Here is a 19,686-nt window from a genome sequence, read left to right as displayed (position 1 = left end):
CCACCACCGAGGTCAGGCTCACTGGTCTATAGTTCCCTGGCTTGTCCTTACCACCCTTCTTAAACAGTGGCACCACATTTGCCAACCTCCAGTCTTCTGGCACCTCACCTGTGACTATCAATGATACAAATATCTCAGCAAGAGGCCCAGCAATCACTTTTCTAGCTGCCCACACCTGATCTTGGGTACACCTGATCAGGTCCTGGAGATTTATCCACCTTTAACCATTTCAAGACATCCAGCACTTCCTCTTCTATCATCTGGACACTTTGAAAGATGTCACCATCTATTTCCCTACAATCGATACCTTCCATATCCCTTTCCACAGTAAATACTGATGCAAAATATTCATTTAGTATCTCCCCCATTTTCTGTGGCTCCACACAAAGGCCGCCTTGCTGATCTTTGAGGGGACCTATTCTCTCCCAAGTTACCCTTTTGTCCTTAATATGTTTGTAAAACCTCTTTGGATTCTCCTTAATTCTGTTTGCCAAAGCTATCTCCTGATTTCCCTCTTAAGTATACTCCTACTTTCTTTATACTTTTCTAAGGATTCACTCGATCTATTCTGTCTATACCTGACATATGCTTCCTTCTTTTTCTTAACCAAATTCCTCTCCATCTAAACCTTTAATACTATGGCAGTCCCACTTGATGTTTGGAAAGTTAAAATCCCCTACCATAACCACCCTATTATTCTTACAGATAGCTGAGATCTCCTTACAAGTTTGTTTCTCAAATTCCCTCTGACTATTGGGGAGATCTATAATACAATCCCAATAAGGTGATCATTCCTTTCTTATTTCTCAGTTCCACCCAAATAACTTCCCCTACATGTATTTCCAGGAATACCCTGCCTTAGCACAGCTATAATGCTATCCCTTATCAAAAATGCCACTCCCCCTCCTCTCTTGCCTCCCTTTCTATCCTTCCTGTAGCATTTGTATCCTGGAACATTCAGCTGCCAGTCCTGCCCATCCCTGAGCCATGTTTCCATAATTGCTATGATATCCCAGTCCCATGTTCCTATCCCTGAGTCTCACCCCCCCCACCTTACTAGTTTAAATCCTCCCAAGCAGTTCTAGCAACTTTCCCTGCCAGTATATTAGTCCCCTTCCAATTTAGGTGCAATCCATCCTTCTACCCCAAAAGAGATTCCAATGATCCAAAAATGTGAATCCTTCTCCCATACACCAGTTCCTCAGCCATACATTCATCTGCTCTGTCCTCCTATTTCTGCCCTCACTAGCTCGTAGCACTGGGAGTAATCCAGATATTACTACTCTTGAGGACCTAATTTTTAAAATTCTACCTAACTCTCTGTAATCTCCATTCAGAGTCTCAACCTTTTCCCTTCCAATGTCGTTGGTTCTAATGTTGACAATGACCTCCTGCTGGCCCCTCTCCCCCGTGAGAACATTCTGTACCCTCTCGGAGACATCCTTGATCCTGGTACCAGGGCCACCATTCTGCTTTTTCTCTGCTGGCCACAGAAACGTCTGTCTGTACCTCGGACTACAGAATCCCCAACACAATTGATCTCTTGGAAGCCGACATACCCCTCGTTGCATTAGAGCCAGTCTCAATACCAGAAACTTGGCTGCTTGTGCTACGTTCCCCTAAGAATCCATTATCCCCTACATTTTCCAAAACAGCATACCTGTGTGAAATGGTGAGATCCACAAAAGACTCCTGTTCTAGCTGCCTACCTCTCTTACCCTTCCTGGAGTTAACCCATCGATGTGACTGTATCTGAGACTTTCCCCCCTTTCTATAACTGCCATCCATCACATACTGTAGCTGTTGCAAACTCCTCATCTTCTATCTGTCTCTCCAAGCGATCCACTCGATCTGATAAGATTTGCATCCAACAGCATTTATGGCAGATATAATCCGCAGTAACCCTTAAACTCTCTTTCAACTCCCACATCTGACAAGAAGTACATATCACTGCAAAGGCCATTTTTGCTCCTTCACAATCTACAGACCCAGAAAATAACACCGTCTTATTCCTCTACAAACACTGCAGGTTAAATGAATAGCTATGGCTTATAATCAAGAGACTTACTCCAAAAACATATAATCAAGAAAGAATCCACTGTACCCACTACTGCAGCCTTTATCTTGGACAGACTTAAAACAACAATTAACTAACCTGATTCTGTGCTGTGAACTTCGCCCAACAGTTCCTCCAAGATTAGTTGTGAATTTCACTGTTTGTTAATTTTCCCAAATGCACTCCAATGTCCAGCGATACATGAATTCAAACAGCAAAGGCAGTAACTGTGCAGGTTTTTTTTTCTCTCTCTCTCCTGCACTGTCCTCACCGTGTACTTCCTTTGTCTGCCTTTCTCCCTTTTAAACTGCTGTTCAGCTGATTTAAATAACGATAGCCTCCATTCAAGGTCTCCAAGCATGCACAAATGCATAATCCACAAAGCAAGTGGTCAGCGATACCTCACACACATGGAAACCTGTAGTCAGACTCCTCAATATTAATAGAACTAGCATTATGCTATTCATTTTTGTACCCAAGAAGGATTAATAAAATTTTCATAGAATCCCTACAGTGTGGAATCAGGCCATTCAGCCCATCGAGTCCACACCGACCATCCAAACAGCATCCCAAATTGTCCCTATAACCCAGCATTTCCCATGGCCAAACCACTAATCTACACATCTTTGGACTGTGGGAGGAAACTGGAGCACCGGAGGAAACCAACACAGATAGTGAGACTGTGCAAACTCTACACAGACAGTCACCCATAGAATCAAGGGCAGCAGTGCTCACCACTGAACTATTGTGCCGCCTCATTTTGCTGAGATTAGTTATCTGTGTGTATGCCACCAGTAACAAGATTTATAATATTGGTTTAGCTAAAAGTTATCAAGATTTATATTAACTATTTGCAAATAATACTACAGGCTAAGTTATGATATTTAAGTAAGAAAGAAATCGGATTTAAAGAAGTTTAAATAGTTTAATACTTACTGCACTTTTTCCACTGCCTGCAGGTGTTGAGAATTTAAATCTCTAGATTGGTTATCATCTGCATAGCCAGTTGCTCCATTATTGATTATATCTTGGTTAATAGACTCTTGGAAAGTAGGAACAGAATCGTGCTCTACAGAAATATTGCTAGACTGAATAGAGGTACTCTGAAGTAATTTTTCTTTTAATATATCTATCAAGTCCTTATGATTCGACTTCCACTGAAATTGAAATTCATTGTGGTAACTATTAAGCGTCTCTCCAATGTTGCTTTCAGCTTCCAAATCTTTTGTTTGTTGCTGTGATCCTTTCAGATCAAGACTTTTAATCTGTTCTGTTGTTTCATTATTGGAACTTGGGTTTGAAATGATATCTGGAATAGTCATTTGGTTGAGAAACAAATCTGTAGTGTTCTGCACACCAGCATCTGAAAAACACGGATATGCCATGGTTTCATCCACAGCAGAGGAAGATATGCCACAATTCAAGTGTAAAATGGAAGAACTAATTTCACTTCCTTCAGTCTCAGCAGAGAATTCACTTTTAAAGCATTTAACCCCTTGTTTGTCGCAATTACATTCACTTGTGCAGTTAGTGCCACTGGAAAGCAGATTATCACATGGTGAGGCTTCTTGATTTTGAGGCTTTTGACAGTCTTTCCTTTTATTCATTGACAAAGTTGGTGAATTCATTGTTGAAATTTTGAGGCCTTTACAATAAGGATCATTAATATTTGAACACTGGTCATTTTTACCTTGAACAGACATTAGCACTTCAATTTCATTATTCGAAATAATGTTTTGATTGCAACAAATTTGTTTCTTGTGAAAGATAGGATCTGGTGGAAATTTATTACTTTTATCAAGATGGTCATGTGATTCAGCCATCCATTTTCCAACAGAACTGGATGGTGGTGATGAAACTTCAGCTTTGTTACATGGATGCACCAGTGAAACATCCATCTCAGCAGAAAGCTGATTACATGATATTATCAATTCTTCATCAAGAGGAATTGTAGCCTTTAATGCTGGCTTCTCCGTAGAATGTTGACAATCTGAAACAAACAATAAATCTTCTGAAATGCTGTCAGTGGACAAAATTATGTTGTTTGTATTACACGTCTGCACATCTTTTGTTACCCTTTTTAATGGAGATTGCAATGTCAAATGGGAATCAATACCTCTACTCGACTGAAATGAAGTGATATCTCTCGCTTTGATAGCTTTTAAATCAAGAGACAAATTACTATTCATTTGTGCATGTTGTGAAGTAGCAGCTCTGCCATCTTGTTGACAATTTGAAAGATGTTGATTTTTATTCTGTGGAATATTTTTGGAGTCAGTTGATAAACGACTTAAGTGCTCTTGACCAATATTGTTTTGTGAATATGCTGTTTGTTTCGAGTTAGCTCCTGATGAATGGGCAACTGTGCAATCTTCACTTGTATTCCACAGTGATGTAATTTTATTGTTGTCTTCTGCTCTTAGACTAATATGTTGATTCTGAGAAAACAAAAATTCTTGAACTTTATTTCTTCCACTTAATTCTCCTTTTGATGCTTCACAGAAGGTCGGTTGATTACTACAATCAGTCTGATTTTCTCTATCATTCAGCCATTGATAATCGTAAGAAGAATCACAATTACTACTACATTCATTCTGATTATCTGACCTTTGGACCGCACACTGCAGTGACGAAATATATTTAATTTCCTCATCATCCATTCTAATTTTAGGTTGATAGAATTGCCTGAGAAGTTCCTTCAACGGTTGATAACCAAGCTTCTTTTGTGTCAATGGTGATTGTTGAAGTTGGAGTTGTTGATGATAAAGATGCAAATGTCTTTCCCGTTCCTTTTGCAGAAGGTGCATATTGACAGTTGACTCTGGAGTCTTGTGAGACACATTTTCAAAATTCTCAGAACTATTTCTTTTGTTAGACGAACAGTTATTTATTACCTGTTCAGTACAGTGAAATCTAGTTTTTGGAATGATTTCTTTCTGAATGGGATAAACAGCTTGAACTTTCACATTTTTAGTTACACGAGATTGGTTTTCTGAAATTAAATCTTTCCTTTGTCCATGTTGAATTATCTTGGATGTTCCAGGTTTGGGGTTCGTCAGAAAACGCTCTTTAGTCCTACAGCTCTTATCGGTTGAACCCTTATCCTTTGAACATTTTTTGCTACTTAATGAACCTTTCTTAAGGATTTCCTTATTGGGTGTAGTGTGACTTAGCCACATGTCTTTTGAGGGGGTCTGCAAAAGCGCATCTTTATTTGCTATTTTTGATGTGGAACACAGGACATTAGGTGAATGAAAAACTGATGATGTTGATTTTGGCTGTATTGCGTTTTTAGTCTCACAAGAAGACTGTTCAATTTTCGATTTCACATTTTTCTGTATTGATTTTTTTCTCCATGTTGTACAAGGTGTTTCCTTAATACATTTCGGAGATGGGCTTCTAGCTCCTTGACATCCATTGTGCATTGTGCTGGATGTTTTGGTTCCTCTCTTTAGTTCTTTTACCCTGAAAATATTAATAGCCAGGTTAGCTAAAAACATTTAATTTAACTTTATAAAAATTAAATTCTAACATTTTCCATGAAACTTCAATTTATTTTTCTCATTTAGGATGTTGTATTTATTTTCTAAAAGAAAATTCCTGAAGAAGGGCTTATGCCCGAAACGTCGATTCTCCTGTTCCCTGGATGCTGCCTGACCTGCTGCGCTTTTCCAGCAACACATTTCCAGCTCTGATCTCCAGCATCTGCAGACCTCACTTTCTCCTCCTTTATTTTCTAAAAGGCAAGCTTTTCTTCCTAACTGAGGTACACCAAGAATTCTGCATAAACATCCCTGCTGACAACTATGCAAGAAGGTAATGTGCAGATCAAGTTCAAGTAGTTCCCTTTAAGATATCACAGACGAGATTTTGTGGGGCAAATGAGCACCTCACCCACTGATTACAGAACCAGCAGTGAACCCAAGTCAGTTATGTTAGGAGGTCCAATTGAAACCAGTGCCCCTTAGGAGTTGGGGTTCACCCATGATTAAGGTCCCTTGATGGAGATATTGTTTTTTTTCTCCCAGAGGTATCAAGGCTGTGGAAATCTTTTCCTTAGAGGACAGTGGAGAATGGTTCATTGAATATTTCTGAGGCAGAGTTAGACAGTTTCTTGATTGACAATGAAGTCAAAAGATATGACGGTCGTCAGGAAAGCAGAGTTAAGGCTACAATCAAATCAGCCATGGTCTCGTCAAATTATGAAGCAGAGGAGAGGCCTACTTCTGCTCCTGATTTGTACATTAATTAATGAGCTAACTGACACCTTGCCACCACCAGCCATGAGTCTCATACCATTCACATCTACCCTGCATCTTAATCAAGGGAAATTCTCCTGCCGCTAGGACACGGCAATCATGCCATTTAATCATGGGAGGCTGTGTTGCAATGGTTCTCAGCATGATGGATTGGAGTAAATCCAACCCCACAGGTGTGACAGTGCAAAAATAAAAATTAAACTGTCCTCTGCGTAGAAATGTTCATGCACAACAAAAAAAATTTAAAGATGTCATTGCTAAACATGGTTAGCTGTGAACTTAACAAACTTGCAATTAAAAATGGCCATGTTTCCTTCTGTTGGTACCCGACACACAGCTCGTCAGAATATTTCGGCAGGTGGTTGGTTTTGATTTTGTAGAATCTCCTTGTGTTGGAAGGTCATAAACATAATCCGATTACTCAAAGAGAGAGGAAACAAGGGCCTTTATGGGAGTCAGCATAAAATTAGTAATAGGGAAAATGGCATTTATTTTTAGGGAAATGGTAACACCTTATCATACGAACATGCAATTATGGAGTTAGGAGTAAAAGGAGGTCATTCAGTCCTTGCAGCTAGCTCTGCATTCAATAAGTTCATAGCTGATCGGTTGGGCCAAATTCCACATTCCCATCTATCCCAATAGGCAGACTTCCAAAGTTGCCAAATCCTCAGAAAAAAATTCCCCTCATCTTTGGACTGAAAGGATTACCTAAATTTTAATATTGTGTCCTCTCGTTCTGGACTCATTCACAAGGGTAAATATCCCTTTTACATTCAATGGTCAAGGCCATTCAATATCTTATACGCTTTAATCAAGTCGCCACTCATTCTTCGAAACTCCAGTGGAAACAATAGCTTACCCAACCTATTTTTACAGAACAACTCATTCATTCCAGAAACTGTATCAAATACATTTACATCCTTCCTCAAATAAGATAATAAAAACTTCACACAATATGTAATGTGTCAAGGTTTGCGGATAACACTAAGATGAGTTGTAGAGCAAAGGGTGCAGAGGACTGTGACTCTTTGCAAAAGCACATAGATTGTTTAAGTGAGTGGGCAAAGGTCTGGCAGATGGAGTACCATGTTAAAAATTTGGAGTCATCTATTTTGACAGCAATAACAGTAAAAAGGACTATTATGGTAAAATGTTGCAGCGTGCTGCAATGCAGAGGGACCTGCATGTCCACGCGCATGATTCACAGGAAGTTGGTCTGCAGGTACACAAGTAATTAGGAAGGCAACTGGAATTTTGTCCTTCACTGCTAAAGGGATTGACTTTATGTTGCAGCTGTACAAGGTGCTGGTGAAGCCACACCTGGAGTACTATATGCAGTTTTAGTCTCCTTACTCGAGAAAGGACGTACGGGCACCAAAGGAGGTTCACTAGGTTGATTCCAGAGTTGACGGGGTTGGCTTATGAGGAGAGACTGAGTACACTGGGATTATATTCATTAGAATTTAGAAGAATGAGGAGGAATTGTATAGAAAATATAAAATTATGAAGGGGATAGAAGTAGAGAGGATGTTTCCACTTGCAGGTGCAACAAGGCAAGAGGGCATAGCCTCAAAATGTGGGGGAGCAGATTTAGGACTGAATTGAGAAGGAACTTCTTCACCCAGAGGGTTGTGAATCTATGGAATTCCCTGCCGAGTGAAGTAGTTGAGGTTTCCTCAGTAAATGCTTTTAAAGACAAGAATAGATAATTCTTTGAACAGTAAAGGAATTAAGGCTTATCGTGAGAGGGCAGGTAAGTGGAGCTGAGGCCATGAAAAGATTAACCATGATCATACTGAATGGCAGAGCAGACTCAAAAGGCCAGGTGACCTACTCCTGATCCTCGTTCTAATGTTCTTAAGATGTGGTTTCACTATTGCACTGTACAGTTGAAGCTTAACCTCCTCACCTTTATGTTCAATTACTCGAGTAATAAAGGATTATATTCAATAGTCTTCTTAATCAGACATAAAAACAAAAAATGGCTAGAAAAGCTCAGCAGGTCTGGCAGTATCTGTGCAGAGAAAGTCGAGCTGATGTTTTGGGTCCGGTGACCATCTTCAGAATAAAAGAACAGACACTGCCAGTCCTGCTGAGCTTTCCTAGCCATTTTTGTTTTTGTGACTGCCAACAGGGCTGGCAGTACCTGCAGAGAGAAAGTCGAGCTGATGTTTTGGGTCCGGTGACCATTCTTCAGAACAAAAGAATAGATACTGCCAGACCTGCTGGGTTTTCCCAGCAATTTCTGTTTTTGTTTCTGATTTTCAGCATTCGTAGTTCTTTGGTTTTATTGTTTAACCTTCTTATTCAAAATCTGTGCCTGCACACCAACCTTTGGTGATTCATGCACTAGATCAAACTAGATCCTTTGGCACCTCTGAATTCTGCAATTGTTATAGAGTCATAGAGTCCTACGGCATGGAGACAGGCCCTTTGGCCCAAACTGGTCCATGCCAACCAAAATGTCTGTCCACACTAACCCTGCACTTGGCCCATATCATTCTAATCTTTTCTTATCCATTAAACAGTATTTTACTTTTTTTAAGAATACCTAACAAAGCAAACAATTTCACATTTTCCTATATTATACTCCTTCTTCCAGATTGTTGCTCATTAACTTAACTGATATGTATCTACATCCTTGTTATGTTTTCTTCAACATACTTTCCTAACTTTGTGTCATCAGCAACCTTCATTCTTCGATTCAATTCATTGATGTAAACATTAAAATGTTGAAGGCCCAGCATAAACCCCTGCTGGAACCCATTTGTCACATCTTGTTAATTTTAAAAAAGCCCCATTTATACTTTTTTTTGTGTCAATCAGCAAATTATAGAGTCATAGAGATGTATAGCACAGAAACAGAACATTCAGTTCAACTCATCCATGCTGACCAGATATCCTAAATTAGTCTCGTCACATCTGCCAGCATTTGGCCCATATCTCTCTAAACCCTTCCTATTCATATACCCATCCAGATGCCTTTTAAATGTTGTAATTGTACCAGCCTCCACCACTTCCTCTGGCAGCTCATTCTATACATGCACTACTCTGTTGTCTCTTAGGTCCCATTTAGGCCTTTTCCCTTTCATCTTAAACCAATGCCCTATGTTTTGGACTCTCCTACCCTGTGAAAGAGACCTTGACTATTCACCCTACTCAAATTTAAGGAATCCAAGTATGACCTTCACAGAGCTATTAAGACAGCCAAGTACCAATACTGATCCCAACGAGAGACTCAGACAGACACCCGGCGACTATGGCAAGGACTGAATGACATCACAGGTTCTAAAAAGAGATAGTGCAAGATAGCAAACGATGACATATCCCTCCCAGATCATCTCAATGACGTCTATACTCGCTTTGAGCAGAATTTCGACGGAGAGGTAACACAACAAGTCCTGACTAACCTATCCCAACAGTCACTGCATCAGATCAGTTTTACTTTGTGTGAATCCAAGGAAAGCGATGAGACCAGACAGAGTACCAGGCTGTGCAGTCAGAGCTGCACAGGTCAACTGGCAGAGGACTTTTTGGACATCTTCAACCTCTGCCTGCAGCAGGCCACTGTCCCTGCCTGTTTCAAGAGGGCTAACGTCATCCCTGTGCCCAAAAAGGCTCATGCAGCATGTCTCAATTTCCCTAACTTCGGTGGTCATGAAGTGCTTTGAAAGGCTGGTCATGGTATTAATCAACTCCAGCCTCCCCACTACTCTTGACCCACTCCAATTTGCCTATCAGACCAACAGATCCATGTCAGATGCCATATCACTTGCCCTTCACTCCACCATAGAACATCTAGACATCAAGAAAAGCTATGTAAGAATCCTACTCATTGATTACAGTTCAGCCTTCAACACTATTATCCCCTCGAGACTGATTACTAAACGTACTGATCTTGGACTAAGCCCCACTCTCTGCAACTGGATCCTCAGTTTCCTGACCCACAGGCCACAATCAGTGAAGATTGCGGACAATATTTCATCCTCACTAACACTCAACACTGGAGCTCCCCCAGGGGTGCATACTCAGCCCCCTACTATACTCACTGTATACCAATGACTGCATCGCCAAATACCAGACTAATGCCATTTACAAGTTCGCTGATGATACCACGATTCTCAGATGGTGACGAACCAGACTGCAGACGGGAGATGGAAGACCTGGAAAATGATGCAATGAGAACAACCTAGCTCTCAATGCCAGCAAAACCAAGGAACTCATTACTGACTTTCGGCTGGGTGTTACTCATGCCCCCTACACATTAACAGCACAGAGGTGGAATGAGTGGAGAGTGTCAAGCTTCTGAGAGTGGTCATTCACAACAAGCTGTCTTGGACTCATCATGTGGATGCTCTTCCTCAGGCAGCTGAGGAAATTTGGCATGACAGCAAATACCCTTGCCAACTTTAATAGGTGCGCCTACGAGAGCAGTCTGTCTGAATGTATCACTACTTCGTATGGCAACTGTACCATTCAAGATCAGAGACGGTTATAGAGAGTGGTGAACTCAGCCCGGACAATCACAAAAGGCAACTTCCCATCTATAGAATCCATCTACCATCCCGCTGTAAAGGAAAGGCCGCCAGCATTCTTAAAAGATCCATCCCACCCTGGCAAAGTTTTTCTACAACCTCTACCATCCGGGAGAAGGTACAGATGCCTGAACACACGCACCAGCTGGTTTCGCAACAGTTTCTACCCGAACTGTTGTTAGAATATGGAATGGTCTCAAACTCTTAACATTCACCTGTAACTGTGTTTTTGTTTTTGCCACTGTTTACCTATTATTTAGTATTTATGCTACTTAACTATGTGATCTGCCTGTATTGCTCGCAAGACAAAGATTTTCACTGTGCCTCAGTACATGTGACAATAAATTCAATTCAATTCAATTCAATCCATGCCCCTCATGATTTTAAAAATCTCTGTATTGCTCGCAAGACAAAGATTTTCACTGTGCCTCAGTACATGTGACAATAAATTCAATTCAATTCAATTCAATTCAATCCATGCCCCTCATGATTTTAAAAATCTCTGTAAGATCACCCCTCGGACTCTGACGCTCCAGAGAAAACAGCCCCAGCCGATTCAGCCTCTCCTTGTAGTTCAAACCCTCCAATCCTGGCAACATCCTTGTAAATCTTTTCCGAACCCTTTCAAGTTTAACAAAATCCTTCCTGTGGCAAGGAGATCAGAACTGAAAGCAGTATGCTAAAAGTGACCTAGCCAATGTCCCGTACAGTCACAATATGACCTCCAAACTCCTTTATTCGATGCACTGATGTTAGTATGTCACTTCAAATTGTCAGCACCTACTTTACATAATAGTCTTTTATGCATAACCTTGTCAAATGCCTTCTGGAAATCCAAGTGCAGTAAATTTACGTCTCCCATTTATCCACAGCACATGGCATTTCTTCAAAGAAGGCCAATAAATTGGATTTCTCTTTCATAAACCCATGCCGATTCTACCCAATTATCTAAACTTTTTTCCAAGTGTTATTGCAAGTTATAATCTTCATGATCAATTCAAATATCTTCTCCATAACATAAATCATCTTAGCTGGCCTATAAATTTCCTGTTTATTGCCTCCAGTCTTTTTTGAACAGAAGAGTTATATTTGCTGCTTTCCAGTCTAATCTTTTCAGAACCTAACAAATTGAATTTTGGAAAATCAACACTCAGGCATCTCCTACTTCTTAGCAAAAACCCTTAAGACCCTAGATTGAAGTCCATCAGTTTGGTCAGTATCACTTTCCTAATGATTAAATTTTACCAAGTTAATCTCTTCCTTCAACCTTCTGATTTATAAGTATCTTAATAATTTTTGTATTCTCTGTCATCAAGACAGACATAAAATATTTATTTATTACATACACCTTTTTTTATTATCTACTATTAACTCCCCAATCTCACCTGCTTGAGGGTCAACAGTACTGAACTTACTCTTTTCCACAAACCGAAAGAATCACTTGCTACTTTTTTTTCCCCATTTCGAGCTAACTTCCTCTCATGCTCAAAATTCTTTCTCCTAATTAATCTTTTAATCATGCTCTGCCTTTCTTCATATTCTGACCAGTCACCTGACCTGCCACTGACATTCGCCCAGTTGTATGCTTTTTCCTTAGGTTTGATGCTTTCTTTCGTTAACCACATGTAGTGGGAGCACCATTTGGAGCTTTACTTTATAGCAGGAACGTAATTAATCTGATTATACTGACAGATCTTTTTTAAATGTCTGCAAGTGCATCTGTATTGATATGCCTCCTAGCCTAATATTTCAATTCACTTCAGAATGGGCAGAATCAACATGGATTTCTGGAAGGAAAATTCTGTTCAGCAAAATTGTTAGAGCTTTTACAGGCTATAAACAGCAGCTGATTAAGAACCATCAGTGGATTCTGTGTAAATGGACTTTCAAAAAACATTCACACGTAACCACACAAGAGAATACTGTATGAAATGCAATAGGATTTGGATTAGGATAATACATTACAATGGATGAGGATTGGTTAATGGACAGAAACTAATGGGTAAGAACAAATTAGCCATTTTCAGGATGAGGAAGTGTAACTTTCAATTCCCACAAGGATCAGTGCTTAAGCCTTTGCTGTTTAAAATAAATATCAATCACCGATACAGAAACTGAGAGGTTTGCTGGCAATATAAAGTCAAGTGGGAACGTAAAATTGTGAGAACACACAGAGACTACAAAGTGAGAGACCAAGGTTAAACAACTGGGCAATAATGTTGTAGAATTATTTTGTGAAGAAGTATGAAAATCCACTTTAGTAGGTAAGATAAAAATCTTAAATGATAAAATTTTAAATAATAAAAGACTGGAAAATATCAATAAGTAAAAATGTTCCTAGGGAACTATGTGGCCACAGAGCAACCCAGCAGCCTGCTCAGGTCACCCATAAGTCAGCCCCTTTAAATTACACTTGCCTAATTACACAAAATAAAAGGTGCACATACGTAAACACTTTGCACAAGCACTAAAAGAAATTTAGGGGTTAGGTTAGATGTGAGTGTCCTTGTCTACAAAGTACTTAAAGTTAGCATAGAAGTACAACAAACATTAAGGCAACAAATTGTATGTTAGCTGAAGGAAGTCTTGCTGTAATTATAATAGGCTGCTGGTGATACTCTTTGTGGTTTACTCTGTACAGTGTTGAACTTATCTAAAAAGAGTATAATTGTCTCAGAAGGAATACAACATAGGTTTCTGAGATGGCTAGACTGTGTCCATTTTCCCAAGAGTTTAGAACAATGAATGGTGGGAGTCTTATTGAGGCATATAAAATTCATAAGGGGCTTAACAAAGTAATTGCTCAGAGGTTGGAGAGTTTAGAACAGTAGATCGCAGATTCAGAATGGAGGATCAGCTATTTAGGACTGGGAGATGGGGGATTTATTCAAAGAGTTGCAAATCTTTTGAATTCTTTCATATTTCAAAGTGAATCAGGTTATATGGGTTATGTCCGGTTAAGTGGAGTTGAGATAAAACATCAGCTATGATTTCAATGAGAGGCAGAGATGGCTCCAAAAGCCAAATAGCCTACTCTTCCCTCCTAATTCATACGCTATTACAAGAGCAACAAAAATCCTAGAATACTAAGTACATCTTAACTTTATATGCATACAGCATTGAAATATTTGTTACTTTTTTCCACTCACACATTGCCTTATTAATAATGCTATGTATATGTCAGTCTGTGTGTGAAGAAGAATGACATCAATCCAAGTCTATCAAAAAGCTTATTTTAAGCCATTATTCTACAGATACCATCATGCATTTTTTCCTGTCATCTTAATGGAACATTTGTAGTAAATTTGAAATTGCTACTCACCTATCTGCATAGCGTAAAGTGTTCAGTGTGTGTTCTGTGGCTACATGGCTAGGTGAAATATTAGCAATCATACAGGTTTTAGAATTCCCAATAAATGAGTCTTTCAATACCTTAAAAAAGAACGTAAATATTTCGAAGTTCAAATTTTGTATTTACCATCAGAAAAAAAATGAACAAATATAAATGCTAACTAAAATCATTAAGTAATTTACTGTCTTCTGCCTTCCTCCCTTCTTAAGCAAGGGTAGTATTTTAGTCATCCCCCACCAACCCCCCACCCCTGACTCTAGTGATTCCTGAAAAATCACCACCACCACCTCCACAATCTCCTCAGCTACCTCCATCAGAACCTTGGGGTGTAAGTTATCCAATCCAGATGATTTATCTGCCTTCAGCTTCCCCAACACCTTCTCCTTAATGATGGCCACTACACTTACCTCTGCCCCTGACTCCCTTGATGTTTTGAGATGTAAAGGCAGTCTTCCACTGTGAAGACTAATGCAGAGTACCTATTTATTTCCACTGTCATTTCTTTGTTCCCCATTAAAACTTTGCCAGCCTCATATTCCAGCGGTCAAATGCCCACTCTTGCCTCTCTCTTAGCTTCTAGATATCTAAAGAAAGACCCTTCAATACTCTTTTATGCTACTAGTTATTTCATATTTCATCTTCTCCTGTCTTACTGCTTTTCTCAATCGTCCTCTGCTGGTTTTTAAAGGCTTTCCAATCCTGTGGCTTCCCACTAAACTTTATCACATTGTATGCTTTCTCCTTGGCTTTTATCATGTCCCTGACTTGCCTTGTCACCCATGGTTGCCTCATCCTCTCCTCAGTATGTTTCTTCTTCCTTGGAATGAATTTCTTTGTTGCCTCACGAATTACCCCCAGAAATCCTTGCCATTGCTGTTACACTGTCTTCTGTGCTAGGCTCCCCTTCCAAACAACTCTGACTAGTTCCTCCCTCACGTCTTTGCAGTTACCTTTACTCAATTGGAATACCATTACATCGATTCCAGCTTCTTCCTCTCAAACCGCAGGCTGAATTCTATTATATTATGGTCATTGGCCCCCAAGGGTTCCTTCAGCTTAAGCTCCCTAATCATGTCTGTCTCAAATCTGCATCACCAAATTCAGAATTGTCTGTTCCCTAGTGGGTTCTCTCAGCAATTGCTCCAAAAAAATCATCTCAAACATTCCTTTTCTTGGAATCCACTATCAACCTGATTTTCCCAGTCCATCTGCATACTGAAATGCTGCGTGATTATTGTAATAGTACCTTCCTTACATGCCTTTTCTATCTCCTGATTTGTCACATCCTGACTACGAAGAGGCCCTGTACATAACTCCTGTCTTTTTTTACTTTGCAGTTCCTTAACACTACGCACATAGATTCTAAGCCTTCCAAATCTCCTAAATATTAGAATAGATAATATAATGACACTCTTATTAACAATCAACAAGGTGTCCTATACTATCTTCAAGAAGGGAATTACTCATTTTAAAATAAGCTCTTTTTTGCTCCATAATGTTTGATCTATGTAGGATGAGAACATTGCAGCACCATATTCCTATTTTCATGCAGATGGACTCTCGTTGCTATTACCTCAGCGTGGAGGGACATAGAAGATACATTTGTCTCCTTGATTACCAACAAGGCCTGGACTGAATTCATTAAGTTACTTAATTTAAGCAAATTCTTTTGGCTGCACACTTAAATGCAACTAAGTTGGCAACAGTTACTCTTGTAAGTCACTCTACCAAGTTACCTTAATGTTAGAAGTACTATTTCATTTTCCAACTTAATTTGATAAGATAATCCAACTGGGAATACAAAGCCTGCTCTCAGTGCTATGAAGCATACATGACTTTTGGCTTAAGAAGTCAACATTTCACCACACTTATCATTAACTATGCTTAAAGCACTGGTTTCTGCACTTGAATTCTTGAAGTGAATTTCAAATACACAAAGTTTCGCTCCTAGATCTATTGTTTGCTGCTAAACTTACTGCCTCAAAATAGTCTTCAGAAGATATCTCCAGCACTTCTTTACCTCAAGCTGTCAAAATGATAGCCAGGATTATGAAAGCATCAAAGTACTGCAGATATAAATAGGTTGTGAAAGGCTTCCAAAAAATTGGGATTAAGTCATTGGTGACAGTTTTTGCTCTTTTTGCAAAAGGTTAATTGGTGTGCAATGCTAGGTTTAATAGCTGTATAAATTCTATAAGGAAACAAACAAACAATTTACCAGTGTAAGCTTGCTTTGCCTAAAGGGTGTGTGAGGATGTTCCTGGTCCAAAGCTCGAATACACTCTTTTAGCTAAAGAAAGGGAAACAAACGTCTTATTGAACATGTGGAGAACTTTGATCCAAATAAAATATCACAACTGTTCCATGCTCTGATCATCTTCTTTGCAAGCGAGTTTCACAGTTTATCAATATAAATTATGTATAAACGCCAATTTCATCTTTCTCCATTGTTTCCACTGAGGAATGACAGTTACCTTATTTTAGTCAGGACATAAGTTTGACAAATCTCATGTCTCAACATCTGCGTGTATGCATTTATAAATATACATAGAGAATGACTTCCCAGAATCCTCTCAAATGTCCTGCCATCATTACGTCTTTGGTTTGTATTCTTCCTGCAGAAATCACAGGATTATAGCACTGCTGAGCATAAAACCTGCCAGCCTCTGATTAGCAAGCATCTTTCAGGAGCTCATAGAGACATAGAACTGAATTAGCTTCATTGTCACATCTACTCAGAGGAGTATACTGAAAAGTTCACAAGTCGCCTCTTACGGTGCGATCTTAAGTACAAAGGTATCTAAGTATAGATTATTCAGTACAAGTTCTTAGGAATATATAAAAGTAGAAAATAAAGAAATAAAAACTCCAGCACTGCAGATTGTAAGAATAAATTAGAAAAGAGAAACAAAAAGTTCAGAACAATAGTCCTTCCAATCCAGTCCACACTGGCACTTAGCCTCCAGTGCGCAGCAGGCCATGACTCCAGACTGTGCTGGATTTCATCTTGATGTTCTTGAGGCTTAGAGACCAGTCTGGAATCACCAAGAAGGGATGTCCATGCTGATGCCACACTAGCCTGAGAGACCATCACAATGGACCTACGCTGAGGCTGGGAGTCTGAGCCCAAACTAAGGCATGGACTCCAAAGCTGAGAAGAAAGAAGAGAATCAAAAAACACAAAAGAGAAAATAAAAGGGAAAAAAAAGAAAGAGATTGAGCGGACGAGCTCCTGTGGAAGCGCTCTTCTCCACTGCTATCGTGAATAATAAGCGGTACAGCATGGAAACAGACCCTTTCGTCCAATTTGTCCATGCAACCAGATATCCTGAATTAACCTAGTCCCATCTGCCAGGGTGCCAAAGATCAAGATGCTTTTTATATGCTGTAATTGTACTTACCTCCACCACTTCCTCTGGCAGCTCATTCCATGTACACAACACCGTCTGCATGAAAAAGTTACTCTCCATGCCCTTCTATATCTTTCCTGCATCCAAAACCTCAACCTGAGCTACAAATCTTCTCAAAACTCGCTTTCCCCTCTCATCTTAAACCTCTGCCCTCTAATTTAAGACGATGTTGGCTATTTTGCTCCAGGGTCTTGACTTCAGAGCAAGGCCTTCCAGTGGCCTTGCAATTGCTTGATTGGCTTGTTTTTCAGCTAGCCTTCTATAAAGAGACAGCACAAATAGTTGTCTTTTCGGACCAGTTGACAAGACCCTCTTCAAAGGTTCAATACAATTTCATTCACAATTTCCAATCTCTGCTGCCCAAATATCATTTTGATTCTCATCCTCAATAGGGCCCTTAGTTCTGCCTACTCCAGAACCTACTTTGGACTTGACGGGAGATTTCCAGACTCTACAGTCACGAGCTGCCTAAAAATGGGCATTTAGTAGGGTGAAATAGAGTGGACATCTAAAAATCAGAAAGATCTCACACTAAGGCTCTTGGGTGAAAACCAATTTTTTTTCGATGTTTCTTTTTAGTAGTTAAAATAGTTTCCTTCATTCCATTATCTTACAGTTCAACATTAACAGGATCCATCTTCTGGTTAATAGTACCTTTTCTAATATGGAGATAACTGCATTCGAGCGTAACGCTCATCTGTACAAACAACTTACGGCCAAGAGACTCTGATTTATTTCAGCTCCTTCTATTTTAGTTTGTTTGTCGGAATCCCTGGCATCAGCAGCTCTCTCACTCCCAGCGAGGTCAACGAAAGAAATCCTGGGCAGAGAATCAATATTAGACCATAAGTTATATTTAGTTGTGAACATGAATAGACAAAGATTCTTGGTTCACAGTGAAGACAAATGTTTTCTTGATTTTTTAAAATGCTTTTTCTTGTATTTAGTCCTCGATCAATGCCCTTTTCGTGGTACCCTAACAACCAGATACTTACAAGGCCATTTCCAATGGCAATAAGAACGAAATACAGTATGTGTAACTGTAATTTCATGTAGCTATGGATCGGAGTAGCAAGTTCCTTTTCCTAGAGGACATCAAGATTTACTGATTGTCTGAAAACCCAATCTTGCAATTTTCAAGTCAACGTTTTAAGAAATTAAGAACACTAGACCATAAATTATCAGTTCAATTGAATACAAATTTACAAATGTAGAACTTAAAGAAGTCTAAACCTCTGGTTACAAGTCTAGTATCACAATAGTACTAAATCAATTGCATGAGATTGTATTTTTTCATTTTTATGGTCTTTGATAGCTTACTCCATCATTACAATGTCTAGTGAATCCAACTCTTCAGATTGTTAAATTATTTAAAATGCAAATAAGAACATTTTACCTTCCAACAATTGTATCATTTAGGTTTTTAAGCTGGACTTGAATAATAGCATGTGAACGTGAGGAATCTGTATTTATCCCAGAAGCACCAGTACTCCGTGCTTTACTGCCCCAAGAAATCACCTGAAATGAGATTCAAAGCAAACGAAAGAAATCAAAGAATTTACATGTTGTTTACATGTTGTTAAAACGCAGATCAAAATACATGAAGACGAAATTTACAGGAATTTTTGGCAGTTAGTTAAATTAAAGTATTTAGTTTACAAGAATATATCCAAAATAAAAAATGTGCAGGGTCAGGTGAATTGGCCATGCTAAATTGCCCGTAGTGTTAGGTAAGGGGTAAATGTAGGGATATGGGTGGGTTGCGCTTCGGCGGGTCGGTGTGGACTTGTTGGGCCGAAGGGCCTGTTTCCACACTGTAATGTAATCTAATCTAATCTAATATTACGGGGAACAAAGAAATGGCAGAAGAATTAAAGATCTGTGTTCACTGGGGAAGACACAAGCAATCTCCGTGAGGTAACAGTGGCTGAAGGACCTGAACTTAAGGGAATTTATATTTGCCAGGATTTAGTGTTGGAGAGACTGTTAGGTCTGAAGGCTGATAAGTCTCCGGGGCCTGATGGTCTACATCCCAGGGTACTGAAGGAGGTGGCTCGGGAAATCGTGGATG

At 39.5% G+C, this 19,686-nt stretch overlaps 1 protein-coding gene across 3 annotated transcripts in view; it reads right to left on the bottom strand.

The window, feature by feature from the left end:
• LOC122548705 (kinesin-like protein KIF24) overlaps positions 1 to 19,686 on the bottom strand; it is a 125,365-nt gene that overhangs the window by 28,616 nt on the left and 77,063 nt on the right. For all 3 annotated transcript variants that reach the window (XM_043687515.1, XM_043687514.1, XM_043687516.1), the window contains 5 exons: positions 19,012 to 19,133; positions 18,330 to 18,435; positions 16,424 to 16,495; positions 14,176 to 14,285; positions 2,993 to 5,521 (listed from right to left, as the gene is read on the bottom strand). In XM_043687515.1, coding sequence (XP_043543450.1) covers positions 2,993 to 5,521; positions 14,176 to 14,285; positions 16,424 to 16,495; positions 18,330 to 18,435; positions 19,012 to 19,133 — 2,939 coding nt within the window. The remainder of the gene's footprint in view (positions 1 to 2,992; positions 5,522 to 14,175; positions 14,286 to 16,423; positions 16,496 to 18,329; positions 18,436 to 19,011; positions 19,134 to 19,686) is intronic.

The sequence above is a fragment of the Chiloscyllium plagiosum genome, chromosome 1, assembly GCF_004010195.1.
Source record: "Chiloscyllium plagiosum isolate BGI_BamShark_2017 chromosome 1, ASM401019v2, whole genome shotgun sequence".
Classification (NCBI taxonomy): domain Eukaryota; kingdom Metazoa; phylum Chordata; class Chondrichthyes; order Orectolobiformes; family Hemiscylliidae; genus Chiloscyllium; species Chiloscyllium plagiosum.
The sequence above is the reverse complement of the archived record's forward strand: the minus strand, read 5'-3'. Positions and strand labels throughout refer to the sequence as shown.